The sequence below is a fragment of the Varanus komodoensis genome, unplaced genomic scaffold (assembly GCF_004798865.1).
Source record: "Varanus komodoensis strain SLA01 unplaced genomic scaffold, ASM479886v1 scaffold7_3, whole genome shotgun sequence".
NCBI lineage: Eukaryota > Metazoa > Chordata > Lepidosauria > Squamata > Varanidae > Varanus > Varanus komodoensis.
In genome coordinates this window covers 23,388,155-23,407,635 of record NW_025336480.1, presented here as the reverse complement: position 1 = coordinate 23,407,635, position 19,481 = coordinate 23,388,155, and the positions used below count along the sequence as shown (strand labels likewise).

Genomic DNA, 19,481 nt, shown 5'->3' with positions numbered 1-19,481 from the left:
GAGAGAGAGAGAGAGAGAGAGAGAGAGAGAGAGAGAGAGAGAGAGAGGGAGGAGGAGAGAGAACAGTACGAACACAATGAAGATTTATTTAACCAGAGCTTTAGTGTTATGGAAAGCCTGCTGATCTAATGGTTTATTTGCCACCCACAACACCATCATGATGCATGATTTACGCTTTTAACTTATCCCATGTTGAATCCCCAAGTCCCTGTGTTGCTTCTCATAATGATTTTGTCATTTATAATGTGAACATGACTGTCCTCCCTTGCATTTCTTTACGAAGAGCAAGGTGAGCCGAAGACTGTATGTCATTTCCTTTCTCAGGCTCATTCTCCATGTACTATTTGCCATCACGGATACACAGAGGCCTGCTGTGCCAGGGCTCCAGCGCACTGAACCCTTGCAGGGCTAGCTGCTCTGTCCCAGAAATAATGTCCCCGGGGGGAAAAGCAAGGGCTTGCCCCACCCCGGCTCCTGCTTTCATGATGGGAGAGGCATGGGACAAGGAGGATCTGATGAGCATTGTTTTTGGCAGCGTGCTTCACAAGGGCATGAGAGGCAGGCAAGAAAGCATCTCAGAATGGCATAGCTGAACGCCTTTCTCCACTGACCAGCACCACACCAGGTTCTACCTTAATGATCCCATGAGCTGAACCAAGGTTGGCCTCCCTTGCACACGACCAGTGGGCTGCCTTATGTCAGCTGCTAGACAGAGAGAAGCTGTGCTTTCATCTACACCAGTGATGTACAACCTTTTCAGCCATGAGGACCAAAATGGGTATTGCATGCTTCGTCAGGATCCACATGTGCACGCACATGTGCCCACGCATGCACGCACATATTCCAGTCATCCTAATATTGTTCCTTGTTTGTAGCAATGGCAGGAAAAGAGCAATTTGTATCAGGAGGGATGGAAAGAAGGCTGGCCCTGTGGGGGGACTTGTGTGGTCCCCGGGCCATAGATTGTGCACCCCAATATACATAAATAGGAGCGATTAAATCGGAGCTATTCAGTGTCTCCCCAACATTGTCTGCTATCCTTCCATACTTCCAATAAACCAGGTGAAGGAGGGGGGGAGATATTTGGAGAGAACTGTATTAGTGCTACTATTAGCGAACTGTATTAGGGGACTTCTGTTCATTGTTATGGAAGACTAGATGAGAGACAGAAGGCCCACCTCTGTATGTTCTCACAAATGAAGCAGTCATGGAGGTGCAGAGGTGTAGTTTCCTTTGGAAGCCATCCTGTTACCTCTTGTTTATAAGGACAAAGCATTTGGGAAGACCGGGAGCTGACAGAGTGGATGCTGCATCCTGATTATGATGACCTTTCACGCCTCTCTCCCTCTTGTGGAGTGCGTGCCAACTCTACCAAGAACAGTCTCCGTGTACAGGACTTGAGAGCATTGGTTCTGCAGCAGCACACCTTTGTTCCTTGGCTCACTTACAGAGTGCAGAAAGTGGAAGGCAACTCTGTGCAGTTCAGAGAAGCCCATTATGGTGACTAGCTAGTGGGCAGTCTTCAGGCAATGTTTAAGAACTTCATATGTGCCTTTCTAATGCCTGACAAGGTCCACGCGCCTAGATGTCACCAATTGTTATCAAAATTGGGGAGCTGAGGCACTGCCTGTCACATCATGCCAAGTAAATTTGGCTAACAGGCATTTCAGAGAAGGCAAGGACAGATGTGAGAGACACCAGCTGTCAAGCAGAGATGCAGGGTTGATATTTATCTTGTGATCCCCCCAAAACACAAGTTAGTTATTGGAGGGAGAGGTAGTAGCAGAACTCTGAAATCTGACAGCCCTTTTATACTGCTGGATGATGGCGGTGGTGGTGATGATGATTGTAAAGTACTTCTAAGCATTCCTTTTTGTGAGCTTTTAAAAATGTCTAAAGGAACGTACTGCTTGCATTTATTGTCATGGCCAATTAATGGTTTTATACTTATCTAAATAGCATCTGGATTTCATCTTTAAAGAATCAGAAAAAATGAGTGAATGATTTCACATGTGCACAGCACCACTTGGACTTGACAGATCCTTCGGAAAATATGCAGATGTTCCAATGCTGGAGTGAAATAGTTTTATCTGTCAAGTGTGAACGACAGTGATGAGTAAAGTGCTTGCAAAGTTTAGGCCTGCTGGTGTCTAACAAATGCCAAGGGAAAACCTTCTTTGTTCTATCGAATTCTCAGGAGAACCCTTGAAATTTTAACGTGCATGCAAAGTTGTCATTTCAGGAGTTCACTGGTGAGGGAAGTCTAGAAACAGAGATGTTTATATGCAGTCTAATGGCAAGGGGAGGCGGGTGAACGATGAAGGAGGGAAAATGTTATATAAAAATGAAAGATCACTGGAGGTTTCTCAAAATCAGGGGAGAACTCCACTGATGCAGACCATGTGTTCATGATTGTGGCTTTTGTGTGTCCCAGTCTAGGACAATTAGGTTCCTGTAACTCAAAACCTTGACTCTCCAGGCCTAGTCAAGCATTTCTAATCCGTGGAAAGTAAACACAGGAGGCTGGGACGCATGCTAGCTACCACCCGTCATGGCTGTCATTGCCCACTACCCATGGAGGGAAACTTGCAAAGACAAAGGCCTCGTGTGTCCTTGGAGGCTCTCTGTGCAATCTTGAACACTGATTTTCCCGCTTCGTATGCTTAGTCAACTTGGATAAGAATAATCTGAATGGGCTCAACTGTGATCAAGTCCCCCTTTGAGCCATGGATGCACACATGGGCCCATCGCCGTCTCTCAGCCTGTCACATTTCACAGAGCTGTTTGAGGAAAATGGATGAGATGTTGAGTTCCTTGGAGGGAGGTTAGGTGCTCCTGTTTATGACTTGTATCTCAGCTAGGGGTTCTCACTCCCACCCGTCTCCTCCTTTCCTCTTGACTTCCAAGCTTCTCCTCATCTTGGTGCCAGGAGATGGGTGACTTCTCAGTTCTTTTTCCTGTCCTAACTGTACAACAGAGAAATGGCTTGTGCTGCAAGTGTTACATTTTGAAATGTTCAGTCTGTGCAGCCATTTCCCTCTCTCCAAATTCTGTTGATTGCTTAGCAACCAGTTGCTTGATTTCTATAGCTCAGCCACAGGGTAGGTGTGGCAAGCTTGCTATTTACCACAAAATATGGAAGCAACCTCATAGAAATTTAACTCAGAATCCCTAAATGGGAGAAATCGGAAAGGACAAAGCAAAAAGCAGGACCCTGCCCCCGCTTTTTTTCCTGGCTGCGTCTTCCTGCATTTTCTTTTTAGCATTGTCATAAGTTTCCCAGCAAGCCTCAGGCAGAAGAAGTGAAAATGTGGAGTGCTTGCCATCAAGTACATTTCCCTACATTTAAATTCTAGGTTGTGTATAACTGCTCAGTGGGCACACTCTTCAGGAACATCCACGTAAGCTTTGCTCAACAGAGAAAAGCTTTCAAGATGTGCTTGGGCTCTCATCCCCTCCTATATTTTGCAAAGAATTCTTCTGGAAAGGGCAGCACAGAAGGTCGAGCAGAGGAGACAAAAGTCCACCGTGTGTAGGTTTTAAACATCCTCCTTACAAAAGAGCACAAATCACTAATGCGTTTTTATGTAATTCTCTTTTCGCCTGTGCCTCCCTCACCATCCTTTGTCAGCAACCCTTGCCCTTTCCCACAGTGGCCCTAACAGCGGCCTTCGTAAAGCGGAAGTGTCATGACAGGAAAACAATGGACGTGCATAGTCTGTGAATGGAACATTAATCAGATACTCTGTATGTTGCTTTTTTCTCCCATTTGCCATTTCTGAAGGAGCAGAACAAGGGAAAGGGGAACAGACTGCAGAGCCCATGCAATCTGAAGGCCCATGCGATACAGAAAACCTTTCAAGTAATGATGGTAAGCTTCCAGAGGACGTCTGCTAGTGTGGGATGAACAGCGCATTTCCCTAAAGAGTGAAAACTACTCTGTAGTCCAACTGCCATTTGATGGACTGATAGAAGATGTTCAGCCGTATATTATTATTATTATTATTATTATTATTATTATTATTATTATTATTGAGCCATATATAAATCTGTTAAATGCTGATGATAGTATGAATACTAATACTAGCTCATTGGGCGGCAGTTTGCACTAAGCCTGGATTATGCCAGAAATGGAGAGCCCTAATTGGTAGCCACAAGGAATGCTACTTCAGTGCAACCAATGCAGCAGCAATCAGGCCAGGACTGGAGGAAACGTGGCCTTGTCAGGAACTCCATCAGAGAGAAGCTCGGTGTAGAGAACATGCCCCAAACATACAGAGCAGGCTGTGCTTTGCTCTCCCTGGTGCACTCGTGAAGTAAGTCAGCCACTACTTGCAGAGGAGGATACAAATGTCATTGTTCTGTTAGCCCTGTCTCTTAGTGTTATCACACACACAGTCGCACACACGAGATTCTGTCAGCACCGTTGAGCTGTTGTTGAATTTGCAAGCCTATACTATGTATGTATACATTTGAAATATTTATATATTACTGTGTTATATTATTAAATCACAGGATGGTGTGCAAAATGCATTGAAGCACCAAAAGAATCTACCAAGCTAGTTATTAAAATCAGCAAATGCCTGGATATACAGATACATTTTCAATAGCTACCGAAGCTCAGTCAAGGAAGGGGTCATTCACATTGCAAGGAGGAGAGAATTCCAAAAACAGAATGCCACAACCAAGAGGGTCTTTTTTACTGGTTGCTACCAGATGTGCATTTGCGTGTGATGGGACAGCCATGAGCTCTCCGTGAACGGGCAGCTCGATAGCAGAGAAGGCTCACCCCAAGTTGCCTGGCCCCAAGGTGTTAAAGGCTGCGTATGTCAGTAACATCACCCTAAACATCCATGACCCTAAACACGCTTGTGACATGGTAGGCATGTCATGGGCAGAGCCGGCCGGAGCTAGGGATCAGACTAAATGGCCTGGGAGACCCCTTCTGACTCACTCTATTTCTATGATATCATGGTAGCCAGTGCAGTTCTCTGAGCAAGTATGTAACATGCTTGTGGTGGGCTGCCCTCACTGCCAAAACGTGCATTAGCTGACTCTCCAGACCAGTCTGTGGGGATGAAGCAGTTAGAACCCTATCCAAGTTTATAAAAACTGGATTGGAAAAATGACTGACCTAACAGTCTGTTCCTGACCAATATCAGACACCTGCCAGCCCCAACGCACACTTTTTCTGCTGCGGAGAATCTAAGGTTTGAACAAGTCAGCTCTCCAGCTCTGGCACTGATGGCATCCATCTTCCTTCTCGTGCATTTATCCAACTCAGTATCCTTTGGCTAGAGCATAAACAGCACTGACTTTCATTCCTGGCTCTCTGCTCTTCTCTCCCCTCATTTCCATCACACAAGAAATGTAAGGTTTTTCCACTCCCACCTTTTTACTGATAGTCAGCTTCTCTCCCAAATGCCTGGTCTCTTCCATCTGTCTTCTCTTCAGGTCAATCTGTCTTCTTTACTGACTTTCCTCTGAGTTTTAATCCACTGCTCTGCTCCCAGCCTCCAGTCATCCTAGGCTGTACCCAGCCTTCTTACTGGGCCAGTGGAATGAATATTGCTGGTGGAATGAGGCTTCTGCATCCTTTCCTCTTTTTGAAATCCCTTGTGCACTCTCCAGATTTGCTCTGGAAGGTTAGGAAACCTTCTGGAGATGATCTGGAGAATGCATGGGAGAGTTGCAGAAGTCATATTCTGCCAGTCATATCTATTGCACAGGTGCAACGAGGAAGCCAGATTCAACCCCCTGCCTTTTGGAAGAGACAGAGACTTTACCCCAGGGATTCTCAGTGCTTCGCATGAAACATAGCACTTGCCAGGTTCAAGCCAATGTATTATCATAGCATTATTATTATTATTTTATTAATACTAATTTATTATTATAAATAAATATGGATCATGATAATGTAATTCTAATAACAAATGCAATGCAATGTTAGTAAGTAAACATTGTAAGATGATCCAGAAAGTGAAAAGTTCTTGCCCTGTCTCCAACTCTAGTCAGTTTTACAGAATTGAAGATCAGCTATTTTTTGAAAGGTAGAGATGAATGTATGGTGCACAGAGTAACCCTTTTTGCAATGACAGCACAGAAATTGAGACTTATGACTTAAGTTTCACTTCAAATGTTGCTAACTGTGCTGAGGACATGAGTATTTATTGCTTGACTAGGTTAAGTCAAGCCATGTACTTAAACCACTAATTTGGCAGGGCTGTTTCTTCCTTTCTTAAATACGTAAAACAACTCAAGTATGAACTAATATAGTTAATCAAAGTTAGACATTTCATCAAGAGAAACTGAATGGAATATTAAACATCAGGCATTAGATCAGCAACAGCAACAGTGACAACATTTTCATCTAAATACTGCCTTGATTTAGTTCATCAACTGCAGGAGCATTCAGTAGGAAGAGCATTTGGCTTTTGTAGACACAGAGGACTGATTTTAGCACTACTGTTGAGAGATACCCACAGAACATGCCATTGTGTTTTCATTAACAAAGTCTGTGCAACACCAGCAAGAGGTCTTAGCATCACTTCCACACACAACCTGGCAGGCTTGGAAACAGAAGCTGGATGAATAATTTGCAGCCAGTGCAATGGCATTTTTGCAGGTGTACTGATATAATAGAAGCAAACATGCTCCATGGCATATGACCAGTATATTAAAAAGAAATTTCGGGTTGGGGCGGGCTCTTCTTTTTTCTTCAAAACTTCCATTCAGGTATGAATGCTATTCGGGCAGTTTCAAAGCATTCACTCAAAAGAGCTTTCCAGCGAAATGCACAATATCAGCAATAGATTTACAAAAATGGCTTCTTCGAGAGCGTTAGTAGAGCAGTATTATAGGAATAAGTTCTTAAAGTTGATAGAGATTTTATAAAGGTGCCTAAAGGCCTTCATCTGATCCTACAGTAATTCAGAAGAAAGGCTGAAAAAAATATATTTAGTAGTACTAAAACTTCAGAGATCGTATGTTTTCTTAGCCATTCCACAGTCACGGAGGCGGTTCAGCCCTAGCGCTACTGTTGTTTTCAATGACAAACTACTGCATTATGTAACTGCATTTGTTGCTTTGCTAAAACTGCAACAGAATAGATTGCAGTGAGGGAGATGGAGCCGGATTGCGAGGCACTCTGTGCTGAAAATGCTGAAAGACTCCCCTTAGCCTCATTTTGAACTGCATTCCCATTTGGCCTACTTGGTGTATGAGTGCAAAGTGGTCACAGGATCAGGGCCACTCAGTCCAGCACAATCAGTCTCAGCCCTATCCATGGTGTTCGGGCCAGTCTCAGCTGGCTTCCCTCCCTGATGCAGTGCATCGAAAAAGGCAAGTGATCAACTGTGCGTTAGCCCCATTCTTAGCATGGATACGGAAGACCAGTCAGCACTAGAAATAACTCAGGTCTCCATTTGGAGGGCTAAGTAGATGTCCTTGATTTCTGCAGCTGGCTCTGACGTCCAGCTTCACTTTCCCATTCAAAAAGGTGGCTGAGGGGACGGTCCCCTTTAGCTTCCGTAGGACATTTTATTTGTAGTCTCATTCCAGTGGCCTCCTTGACTGAGTAGGACACTGAAATGGTTGCTGTGCTCAATGACAACAGTGCAGACAGTCAGCTGTGGTTAAACAAATTGCACCTGTATCAACTCTCCTACACAGCCAGGTCTTGGATATATGTGTGCAAATGCTTCTGCGTATAGAAGCAGAGTAGAGGATTGCCTCGGCCTGGAGCTCTCTGGCCTGTGTTGTGGATGTTTCACAGTACAATTCTGTGAAATTGCAATTCAGTGCAATTCTGTATGCTAGGAACAAGTCCCACTGAATTTGCAGGGACCAGCTCCCAGTTAAGGATGTGCAGCTGGGTGGGGAGCCTCTCGCAGCCCAAGGGCCAAATGTATCCCCAGAGAAGATTGTAGGGGCAACAGTCCCTTGGTGGCTGAGTCCGAAGGCAAAGGGGTGGCATCAAACTAGAGAAATACACAAAAATGCCACCATATTTTAGTTGAAACTAAAATGAAACTGTTGGAGAGGCAACTTAACCCTTTTAGAAGGTAGGCGGGGGAACCTGTGCAAATGCTAGGAAATCACCCCAAAATTGGCAGATACCGTATGTATGTATGTATGTATGTATGTATGTATTTATGGCATTTCTATACCGTTTGAGTAGGGTACAGAGTTGCTGATATCTTCTGGGTCCAGGCTTGGACCTTGTGGCTAGGCAAAGGGGCTGGGACTTGGAAAGGGAATGTGGCCATCTGGGGAACCTCGAAGGGCCAGCTTTGGTCTGTGAGCCTAAGGTCCTTCCCTGCTGGGATATAGGACTGTTGCTCTAGCCAGCAGTGAGATAGGAAAGGAAGCATACAGAATAGAGCCAATTGCAATGCAAAGTATATGTGCTGGCTGGGACCACATTATGCAGCGCTTGACAGTGGTACTTGATAATACTGTGTTGCCTGTCAGGTCCTGCTGTGATGAAGCTATTGCCTCTTTCCAGCCTTATGAAGCTGGAAAACGAAACCCTTGCAGCATCTAAATATTCTCCATGTAGGAATGACACCAAAATACCATAGTGATTATATCAAAGGTGATATTTCAGATCTCAGAAATAATAGCAATATTCCTATTAAAGGAAGGTAAAATTGGACTTTGAAGTGTTAGGTTTCTCACATGGGTGTTAGCTGTTCGAATGTATCTGTATGAAATGTTACTTTTTGGAAAGGTACTTATGAAACAGATTGTTTAAGTTCAGTAACTTGGCTATGGCCTTATTTTCAGAACAAGTATTAGATTTATTGCAGAACTATAACCTTCCTGTTTTGTTTTTAGTTGAAATGAATAGTCAGGTTGAAAACATAGATGAACCTACAGAATCCCAGAAAGGAAATTAATATGTGGGTAAGTCTATTTATTTTTTATTTTCCAAAAATTGAAGCTGATTCGTATATACAATTTTGTTTGGATTTTAAGCTATGGAACAAAATTATATAGCCGCAGAGGATGTATGTATGCATAGGTATAATCCAATGTGCTCTGAGCCAGATGCATGTAAGCTGGTGAACTCGGAAGTGCCAAGTGCCTGGCGTGAGACACTGCAGCAGACCCTGCCACACCTTGTCCCAAGTATTTACTCCAGATGGCTCTTTTTGGACATCCTGGTTTAGCACCAGGGAGGCTGAGGGAAGGGGGCTGGGTCATCGACACAGGGCGATGGCCCAAATCTCCTTCCCCTTCCATCCCCTCCCTCCACCCATTTTTATCCTCTCCGAGCCCCAGTTCCATCCTCAGAGAGGCAGCCTTGCATTTCCTTTTGACCAGCGGTGAGTGGGGTGGGCCAGAGGCATGGCTTTTGGAGTCACAGCCCCGAGGTTGCAGGACCTTGGAGCAGGGGCTCCCAAAACATTGGGAGGCCATAGGATTGCACCCTAAGAGCATGAATTCAAACCATCCAGGATTCGAGAGATTAACAGTTGCTTGCAGATGAGGCTTCTCAGCACTGGCCCACCTGAGACGTTGCATTCCCCAGATGCTGAGCTCCAGCTGCCAAGGGACTGGCTATTTGTATGAATAAAAGAACTCCGCCTTTTCTTAAACAACAGGTCCAAAGCAAGCTGCACAAGGACAGAGCTGCAGTCATTGTTATGTTTGCAGAGAGTGGAAAACACCTTGGTATCACTGCAGAAATGGTTGCTGTTCCTATCCATGCTTCCTTTTCTCCAAGGAAATGAGGCACGAGAGGAGTGTGTGCCTTTGTTTCCAAGCAGAATGGCACTCCAGGATCTCTCAAAAGTGCAGTTCTGCTTGGAAACAAGGTGTGTGCCCTTGTTTCCCTTGCAGCATCTAAATATTCTTCATGTAGGAATGACACCAAAATACCATAGTGATTATATCAAAGGTGATACTTCAGATCTCAGAAATAATAGCAATGTTCCTATTAAAGGAAGGTAAAATTGGACTAAATGTGCTTAATCAGCACATTTTTGCTGCTGGTCTAACAGATTTGGCAGCGGCCCTGGGCTATCCCAGGACTTGCCCATACCCATTACCATATCCTATAAGGCAGGGACTGGGATCATGAGGTCCTCCAACTTCCATCATCCCCACTATTGGTAATGCTGGCTGGGGCTGATGGGAGTTGCATTCCACCCACCCATGGAGGGCCACACATACTCCATCGCTAATAAAAGAGGGAAAGGATCACACATGTGGGAAGTAAGCAATTATTACTGCATTATCTGATAATACACAGAAGTAGAAATGGGAAAAGGAAGGGCGCTAAGCAGGGCTATGATTAAAAGTATGTATTCGTGTCCAGAGATGTGACTAGTAATATGCAGAATAAAAGCTAGCGTCGTTGGACAGGAGTTGCACATCTGATGACACTGGGATTGGGTTAGATCACAAGCTCCCGGCTGCAGCGGGATAAGCATTGCGCTACTTCTTAGGGAAATGATAAGCCACTTATACTGGCACCGATTAAGTCTGCCTGAATTCTGAGCTCACGGAGCCATGCGTGGGCTCTTCCAGCTAGACTGGCGTTTGCACCCCCCCTGCTTTATGAAGGCTCAGTGCGGTGCTGCTGCAGAGCACAGGAGAAACCAAGGAGAGCGCAGAAAGGTAGGCACAGACCTGAGCAGACTGAAAGGCTGACAGAAGACACATCCCTGCCATGCCCTAATTGTCAAATTCCGCCTTGAGATCCTGCCAGGGATGGCAGAGACCCAAATATGTTGCTCCTCTTCCTTTTTCCACTTATTCCACAATATTGCTATCCTTGTGTTGCTTACACCCAGAATGGAATTTCATGTACCCCAAGACCAAATATAGAAGCTTTAGATCAATACCAGCTCAGTTACAGGTATTTTAAAGCGCTGTATTACAGTACGTATGTTTTCATCCTTGTCAGTATCTTGAAAAGAGGCCGCAGTGTTGTGGACAGGTGAGGGAAAGCAGTCCGCTGCAGCCTCCATTTTAAAGCTTGCCAAGCAGAAAGGAGGCGGGGCCTGGTGAGCGCACACCACAACCTGGCATACACACGACGTCGCGACTGCCAAGCTAAACAACCCTTGAGTTGTTATGCCTGCAGGAAGAAAGCGGGTGCACTGCCCCCTGCAGCCTCAACGCTTCCACTTTTAATCAGCCACCTATGATTGGCCGCATTGTGGGTTGCTGAGCATGATGGGCAAACCTGAGTGCTGTTCGTTGCTGGAGGAACCACCGGGTTGGTTAGTGCTCCAGGCTCCTGTCTCATTCGACAAGCTGTGGTCCAGGTTGCTGAGCAAGAGCAGGAGGGGCTGTTGTGCCACGGCATCACCCCCAGTCTCTCCTGCTCATCGCCAGCAGCCCATGGACTATTTAACCCATGGGCAGTCGCTCCCTGAGAACTGGCCCAGCGTGGCCACTGCAACTCTGCACTGGGAACTCTTCTCTTCAGCTTCACCCACTAATACATATCCTTCCCCTCTTTCTCCTTCTATACCAAAAATACAGCTCTCACATACTTGCTGCTTTAGAAATAGTTTCAAAGGGTATGACCTACACTGAGTAGAAGAATATACTACTTTCTGTGAATTGTTTTCATCTGAATGAAAATTGATAATATAATACAAAGGTAATATAATGGCAAAGACGCCTGGCATGAAGCCTGCAGGAGGGAGGGAGGGAGGGAGGGAGGGGGAGAGAACGACGCAGGGCTTGTCTCACCTCAACAGGGAGGCCCTGCATAGCTGGCATGCAAATAAGAGCTCAGTAAAATGGGAAAGTGTCAGAACACGAAATCCCTTTCATTCTAGAGCATTTACAGGGTTTGATGTTATTACCTTGTCAGATCAAAAGCCTTTTATGTGGACTACAGAAAATTTAAGCAACCACTAATTAGATCGACCATTTTAAAGCCCTCCTCTAATTAATATTTATATAGCATTATGTGATGTTGAGTAGCATCTTCCCACTTCATTCCCCAGAAACTTTTAAAAAGTACTTGAAAGAACGAAACTTTGATGGCTAGAAACTCTCCTTCTCTTTTTGGACAGAGTGTTCCAGGCACATATGGGGAAATCCTTTCTTTCAAGTCCCGCAAGGCTTAGCCACAGGCATATATGTGGCTGAAAATTCTAGACAACTCCAGAACACTGACTGATGCTAAGCAGTACTCTGGATACAGAGTTTACCTATTAATTACCCAGTGCTGATGCTATGCAGAGATGACCACGGTTCCTCATAAGTGCCATAGTTCACGGTGACACTGCTGGTTTGAACAATGGATAACAAAAGGGAGGGCAAATAAGACACCCCAAACCTGAGCTTTACCAGCTCTCCATGCTTGTTTTATTATGTGGAGTGTGCTTGCACCCATAAATATCCACAACCTGACTTCAATTAATTACTCGGTGTTTCAGGTCCATGCCCTGCTGTCGCCTCCTCATGGCCAGCATCCATCAGACAAAGTTGGCTGTCACTGTTGCCACGTGCTCAGGTCTCTGGGGACCAGACATTCCTTTTTTGGATTTTACTTTTTAAGTGGTCAGGCTACCTTGATAAGTAGTGCATAATGCCAACAGACCGACCTCGCTCTTTCCCTTTACCTGGAAGCTCAGGAACGCAGCAGGCACTGCAAGGACGGGGGCGCACATGACATGTTCTTCACCAAAGCAAATATGGATGGTTGAAAACTGAATGAGGGGTTTATGTATGCATTCAAGAGCCTGTAGAGGTAGCCAGAAAACTTGAATTCCTGAACCAAAAGCCCATCCAGCATGAAGTCGGCCACAATCCCTGATTATGTAATTTTTAATCCTTTTCAAAGCACCAACTAATTTTGTCTTTGAGAAATATGAACTGTTACAAAGGAAGCACCCTGATGATTTAAATAATGCCACACTTTGCCACCCTTCTCACCTTCATTTGACGTGCATTTCATCCAGATCATGAGTGAAGTAGGGAGAGGAGAGGAAACTGAAAGTTCCCATGGTGGGAAGGAGTGGTGAAATCCACGCAGACAAAATAATATTGATAAGATGAGAAGCTTGGAGAACAAAGGGAGAGCACGTTTTGGGATGATTGCACGTTGTGAGAAAGCTTGCAGTCAGAGTATGAGGCGAGCTGTTAAAAACGACATAGCTTTATACACATGCACAGTTTGCTGCAGTGTCCCTTTTGCGTCTCCTCCTCCCTTACGGAATGGCAGTGTGCCCAAGAGCACACGTAAATTGATGAAAACCTCTGTAAAAAGAGATCCTGTTGGAGCCACAGAGTCGCAGCAGGGTCCTGTTTTCACAGTTTCTTAATCAGTGCACATCTTTTCACAAACAAGATCTCCATTGGGAACTTGTGGGAGAAAAAGATGCCCACTGAGAAGTGCAGCAAAAATATGCATGTCCCAGTTCTTGGGGAAAGTCTCCAGACTGAACCTGTGGAAAGCAGGACAGATGCGGGCTCTTTTCTTTTCTTTTCTTTTCTTTTCTTTTCTTTTCTTTTCTTTTCTTTTCTTTTCTTTTCTTTTCTACCATATTTGCAAAATGTACTGTCTGAAGCATCCCTCTCAAATGGAGCTTAGGAGTTCTAGTACAGGGAAGTAGCATGCCAGGTGTTTGGGACTTGAACACTCAGCAGCTCTGAATATTGCCCATGGTGGCAAGGGGCGTCCGGAGGCTTAAATCTGAAACATTTGGATATTTACCGTCCACCCACCCCAGCCTTAACAGATGACTCTGCAATGCATAGTTTAAATCAACTAATTCCATGTACGCCTCCCCCCCACCTCTATTTCCACAGAAGATCACGACGAGAGAAGAGAACAGGATGTGGAAGAAGAACTGCAGTCTTTGGTGCATTATATGGCAACATTCTTGACCAGCAGACAACAGCACATCACGGAGCGCAAAACAGGATGGGGGAGGGACAACAATTCTTTACGTTAATTTCTCTTCTCTGTTTCATTTTATTCAGTAAAATAACATCAAGCTTCTCTCCCTTGGCTGTGGTGTCTTGGTTTAGTTTTCTTTGCTTCTGCATCTTCTTTTGGAAATCTCAGCCCCCTTTACTCCTGCAAACAATATGTATTCTTTGCTTCTAAATGGTGTTTATCTATTATGATTTTTCTCCGAGGCGACATGGGCAAAGGGCAGGTGAATTCGAAGGATTCCTTCCAAGAGATTACAAAGCGTTTGCATCTGCAGCTACCCACAGCAAGCCATGGTAGTCGCAATAGCTGTTTCCTTTGTCCCACTGGCATCAGCGTTTCAGCTTGTTAGGCTTTTCCTGCGGCCCCCAGAATAGCGTAAGAAGGGAGTGCGTAGAGCTTTTAGTGTGAAAAAGACGTAGGCTCACATGGTTCGAGTATCACAGAACCCACGCAGAACATGCCACAGACCACTTCCGTGGGGCTGAGATCCCATGCAGGGACTTCTGAATGCAAGCCGGAGCTGGACACATAATTTCATGTGGAGATTTACTACCTGCTTGGGCTAATCCAGCTGGTAAGAGACTTGCAGGCAGACTTGACCCCAGGGAGAGTGTGTGTTAGTGGCCTCCACGTAGCAGCTAATGACATTTGCTTTGGTCCACCTACTTACCCTCTGCCTAGGAGGTTAAGTCTATCTGCCATGATACTTAAGAACGGACCACCCATGCTAAGGAGCCGTTTACCTGTCATTGCCAAGTATTAGGAATCTGCTTCTTTTCACAACCAACTTGCAAGAGGTGGTATTTCTCATTGACTAACTGGACATTTCATATGACAATCAGTTTCCTCTATTTGCAAATTGTTTGCTGATTTATCCACGTCATGAAATATCTAATCTACAGTAATTGTGTGGCTGCACAACCCAATATTGTATTGTTTACTGATGGGTCAGCACCCCTGTTGTCTTTGGAACATGATGGAATCACCTCTTATTTTCAGTGCCCTCCAAGTAAGAGGGATTGCAAATACTCGGCATCTAGCATATTATAAAATATGGCTTGTGGCTTTAACACTTTCCTGTCGACTCTTATTATATTTTCAATGGAATAGGCACACTTTTTATACATAAAAAGCAATTAACAGTTATCAGGTGACAAATGTTGTACCATATGTCATCTGTTCTGCTAGCAAATGCTGTACTCAACTTTAAAAAAAAAAGAATTTTACATTCATTTTTCAAATACGCTCTAAATTAAACTGATACCCTACTTGCAAGATTGAAAGAACACACAGCATGAGTCTAGGGTTTGATATTCTGTAAACTACTTTCCAACTGCTGTTAAAAACAATTAGAGAGATGTTTTATACTATGAAATTCTGGTTTTTGCTCAATTATGCATATGTCATTTTCCAAAGTTCTAAAATAAGAATTTTCTGACTTAAAAAAGGGACAAAGAAACATGTTTCTAAAGGGATGTGTAGTGAACCCTACTCCCTTTTTGAAAACTTCCTTAACATGAATCTGGCATAAGGTGGCATACCTTGTTTAAGCTTGCAGGGCTGCATCAGAAAATATTACTTAGTTCACAACATGCCATTTGTGGCAAGCTCAAAAAGATTGGTTTCAAATTTGATCTATAGCTGTGTGCCTAAAGAGCAATATTTGTGTATGGAGGAGGGGGGAACCCCAACTGTGCTGTGAAAGGGTGACATTTTCAACTGGTAATTTCTCTGTCCTTTTGAACCATCTGTTGCTTCCGTGTCTGGGACTATATTTATGGAATTACATAGACTTTAATATCAGCATTAACACGAACCTCAGTTCAGTACATAATATGATCAGAGTTGCATTTAGTTCCATGTCATGTGCTAGTTTGCTAGGCTTGGAAAGAATGCATTTATTTTCCATTTACTCACGGGAGTCCTATGCAGCTTTCCTCTTCCATTCGTACTAGGTGGATTAGGAGATCTCTCTCTCTTTCTTCCTGCTATTATATCCCCCCTGCCCCACTCCTGTTCTCTGTATTGATTTGTCATTTCTGGTAGACTCCACTTACTGTGATCAAAGCGCTAGCTTGGCTGGGCATCACAAATTACTCCAATTTAGCAAAAGCAATCTTCAGTGCATGGAACATCTCCCCTGATTTGAGCCACACATGAAAAGGGTGGCCCGTAGGGTTAAAAAAAAAGGGGGGGGAGCAAAGCAGAACCATATGCTGTATACATGGGGCTGCCCAAATGGCCATCGTTGCTAGTTCACTTCCGTGCCAGGTTGCTGCAGCGAAGTGTGAAGCAGAGATGGGGAGCTCAGAATAGGGAGATGAAAAAGAGAGGTGAGCACTGCAATCCTGTGTGTGCTTGCTCAGATGTACGAGAAGTCCCACTGTGTGAAAACGAGTGGGGCCTTTTAGCAGTAGGGTGCGCAAAGGGTTGGCGCCGAAACCTGAGCCGTCATCTAGTTTCAGGCGTGGTTTACGAGCGCCTCGTAAAGAATTGCAGGGCTGAATGCGTTTTGAGCTTTGTTTGGTTTTAAGGCGGTGATTTAGGCAATGGTACAACTTCAGCCGGCCTTTGGCGACGGGTGTTCAGGCCCGTGCCAATGTTGCCTGACTAGTTTATGCTGGATTCTAGAGCAGGTGACATTAAGGCATGAGTCTTGAGATGTGTGGGCATTAAATCTTCTCCCACATCCGCCGCTGCTCAGCCACTCGATGCAGCTTGGCAGATGCATTGGTGGGTGCGCATGTGCTGCAAAAGAAGATCCTTCATCTGCAGACAATGTCTGTTAGCATCAAAAGATTCCTCTAAATAGCCGGTATTGATCCAGAAAATGACAGCAGTGGCCTTCTGCTGAGTCGAACCATTAGTCCATCTAGCTTTAGGGTAGGCAGTGCACACCAGGACATCTTTTTTGTGTCTGTCAAGTTGTCCTGCTCCTCTTTCTGTTTAGTTAACTGCTGGTGGGTTGGGATGGCAGTGGAGTTGGCTTCTGTTGGTGCTGACAACTGGATTAAGAGCTGAGCATATTGTAGCTCAAACCCCACTTGGGCCTTGTGTGCAGTCTTTGGGCAGCCTGCTTGGCCTCGGGGATGCTGGTAACTCCTGCTTCAGTGGGGCTCCTTATCCATAACAGCTTTCATCCCGAGCTTTAGAAGAGCTAACTCTGGTGTCCCATGGTATATTTAGGACTCCAAACCTATATTGGAGGCAGTGTCACCCCTGGTCTACCCTGCCTGGCAGGGACTTTCCAAGGTTTCAGGCTTTTCCAACCAGAGATTGACCTCCATTGCTAGAGTTTGAACCTGAGGCCTTCCCCATGCAGATTATGCACATGAAAAACTAACCTAGCTTTTCACTATTTCTGAAATGAATACATCTTCATTTTGCTTAAAAATGAAAAATTCAATTTTCCTAGGAATGCTGGGGCAATGCCTGCATAAAGCAGGTTTTAAAAGTCTTTAAAAACCTGCTTTCTCATTTTGTTTTTATACCAATGTCAATGTTATATAGCTCTAACTCATGCCTCGTTCTCTTGTGCTTATCTATGAGCTATAACAGAGTGCATAGATAAGCACCAGAGAGTGAAACATGAATTTGGATGCCTTTTGGCATCAAAATACCCCTCTCACAAACATAACAGACTTAAGTTGGAGAATGCAGAAGAAAAGTAGAGAAACAAGAAGCAGCTAGGCAAGGGAGGAGTGTAGAGAAATCTACAGGGACACCTGAAAAGTAATACAAACTTCTGCTGAAGGGTGAGAGATGTTTAAAGTGACCACCAATACGGTCTTATTAGGGACTTTGCCGGGCAATACATCATAGCTATCTCACTGTCATCGAAATTTAACCTTGGTCCTCCTGAAAAGTTGTACCTTTTCCCACTGCTTTGGAAATCTTCAGGATACTGTATTGTAAAGTGGGGTGCAAAGAGAGGAATCTGAGGATAAAAGGTGGAAAGGGATGATGAGATCTCAACAGTCTGGCTTCAGTTCCTTGATTCAGAACTGTGGAGCTACATGTGTTCTGACTGTGTTGTCCACACACATGTGCACACATGTGTTTAAAGCAAAACAATGCAGCCGATAGTACGACTCCTATTTTTCTTTTGGTTAGTGCTATGTAGGCTCCGTGTAACAAAGCCTGAGTAGTTGTTCGAGCATAGAGAAAACGCACACCCACAGTAGGTTCTGCAGAAGATTTAAAACATTAACGCCAAGATTTACTGACATCCAAAAGCCACCTTTGCAATGCATTGCATAGGACTTGCTTTTGCATACAAAGCTCTCGATGTAATTGCTCAAGGTATCTTTTTAACCCCACGTTTTGTGCTGAGAGGCAGCATTCTATTCCAGCCATTGTTCTGATGATGGACAAGTTTCCTTTTCATAAAATTATACCAAGGAGATGTCTCAGACATTAATTTCTGTTAATATTGGACCGTATATATTATTCACTGCAGCTAATTGTGCATCTCTCCCTGAAGCACTGAAAAGTCTCTTTTGTGATTAACACTGTTCTGCTTATGCACTTGATTTGAAAAAGACATTTCTCTATATGCAGTGCATGTCGGCTTTGCTTTTAAAATGACAAAGGTAGCAAAAATATGTTTGATATATTTTCTTGGGAAATAGGATTTTTATCATACTTTTCATCAAGGATTTGCCTTACCCTGACATTTGTGATATAAAGAAAGTCAGAAAAAATGTAATTTTCTTGATCAAAAATATGTTTTTACTTCAATGCAAATAAATGTAGTCTCTTGCTTGCGAAATATCTTCTAACATAAAATATAGACTGCTAAGTAGGGTTAACACAAGCCTCTTTTGTTAATCTGACATTTAAATGCTGGACTTGCTGATGAATCTGTTCTTTTCCTTTTGTCTGTGCCATACATAACTGAAAACTCTAACAAATGATGCCTTCATACTACAATGTTTGTTAAAAGCAAAATCAGAATAAAACTTCTTCTGAGGATGAAGCTGAACTGCTTGTCTTCCTCCAGATTTGCAAAGTGCGTGCTGCATGGGATGTGTACTGTTATTCAACACGGAGTCTGGTGCTATTCAACTTTGACATTTATGTTTTCCAGGAGGAACTGGAGGGGCGGGCTCACAGCGTTTGGAGATGATGCAAACTGTGGAGGCATTGCAAGAGCTGCAGGGCAAGGGCCCAAATGGAGGTGCTGTTGGTCAGAATGCTCACCAGCGCAGACAGTTACGGCTTTGGCAGGACTCCTTTCGCCAGTGTTAAGCTCTTATCCTGAAATCCTGAGAATCCATGCCCAAATAGCCCGGCCTTAACCCACAGAGTTAGTGCCCCTTCCTGGCTCTGAGGGCCCTTTAGCCAGGCACCCTCCATGGCTCTGCTCTCTTGGCAGGTCTGTCTGCTCTCCACCATTGCCACCTGCTGCTCTTGTTCTTGACCCCTTTCCTCCTTCTTTTTCCCTTTGCCTGCTTGGCAGTCAGGGAGCCAAGGAGCCAGTAGGCCATGCCATCCATTGCTCGCCTTCTCCCACCACTGCTCTCTGGGTGAGAATGAGAGGCAGGAGAGCAAGCAGGTTGCAGTGGTG

General features: G+C 44.4%; 1 protein-coding gene across 3 annotated transcripts in view; it reads left to right on the top strand.

Moving 5' to 3' along the window:
- Positions 1-18,886, top strand: part of LOC123035789 (ADP-ribose glycohydrolase MACROD2-like) — a 139,167-nt gene extending 120,281 nt beyond the window's left edge. For 2 of the 3 annotated variants that reach the window (XM_044454377.1, XM_044454376.1), the window contains exons 8-10: positions 3,785-3,871; positions 8,839-8,907; positions 13,783-18,886. In XM_044454377.1, the coding sequence (XP_044310312.1) occupies positions 3,785-3,871; positions 8,839-8,900 (149 nt within the window). In that variant the 3' untranslated portion in view covers positions 8,901-8,907; positions 13,783-18,886. The remainder of the gene's footprint in view (positions 1-3,784; positions 3,872-8,838; positions 8,908-13,782) is intronic. The other variant, XM_044454378.1, reaches the window with a different exon arrangement.
- The last annotated feature ends 595 nt before the right edge of the window (positions 18,887-19,481 follow it).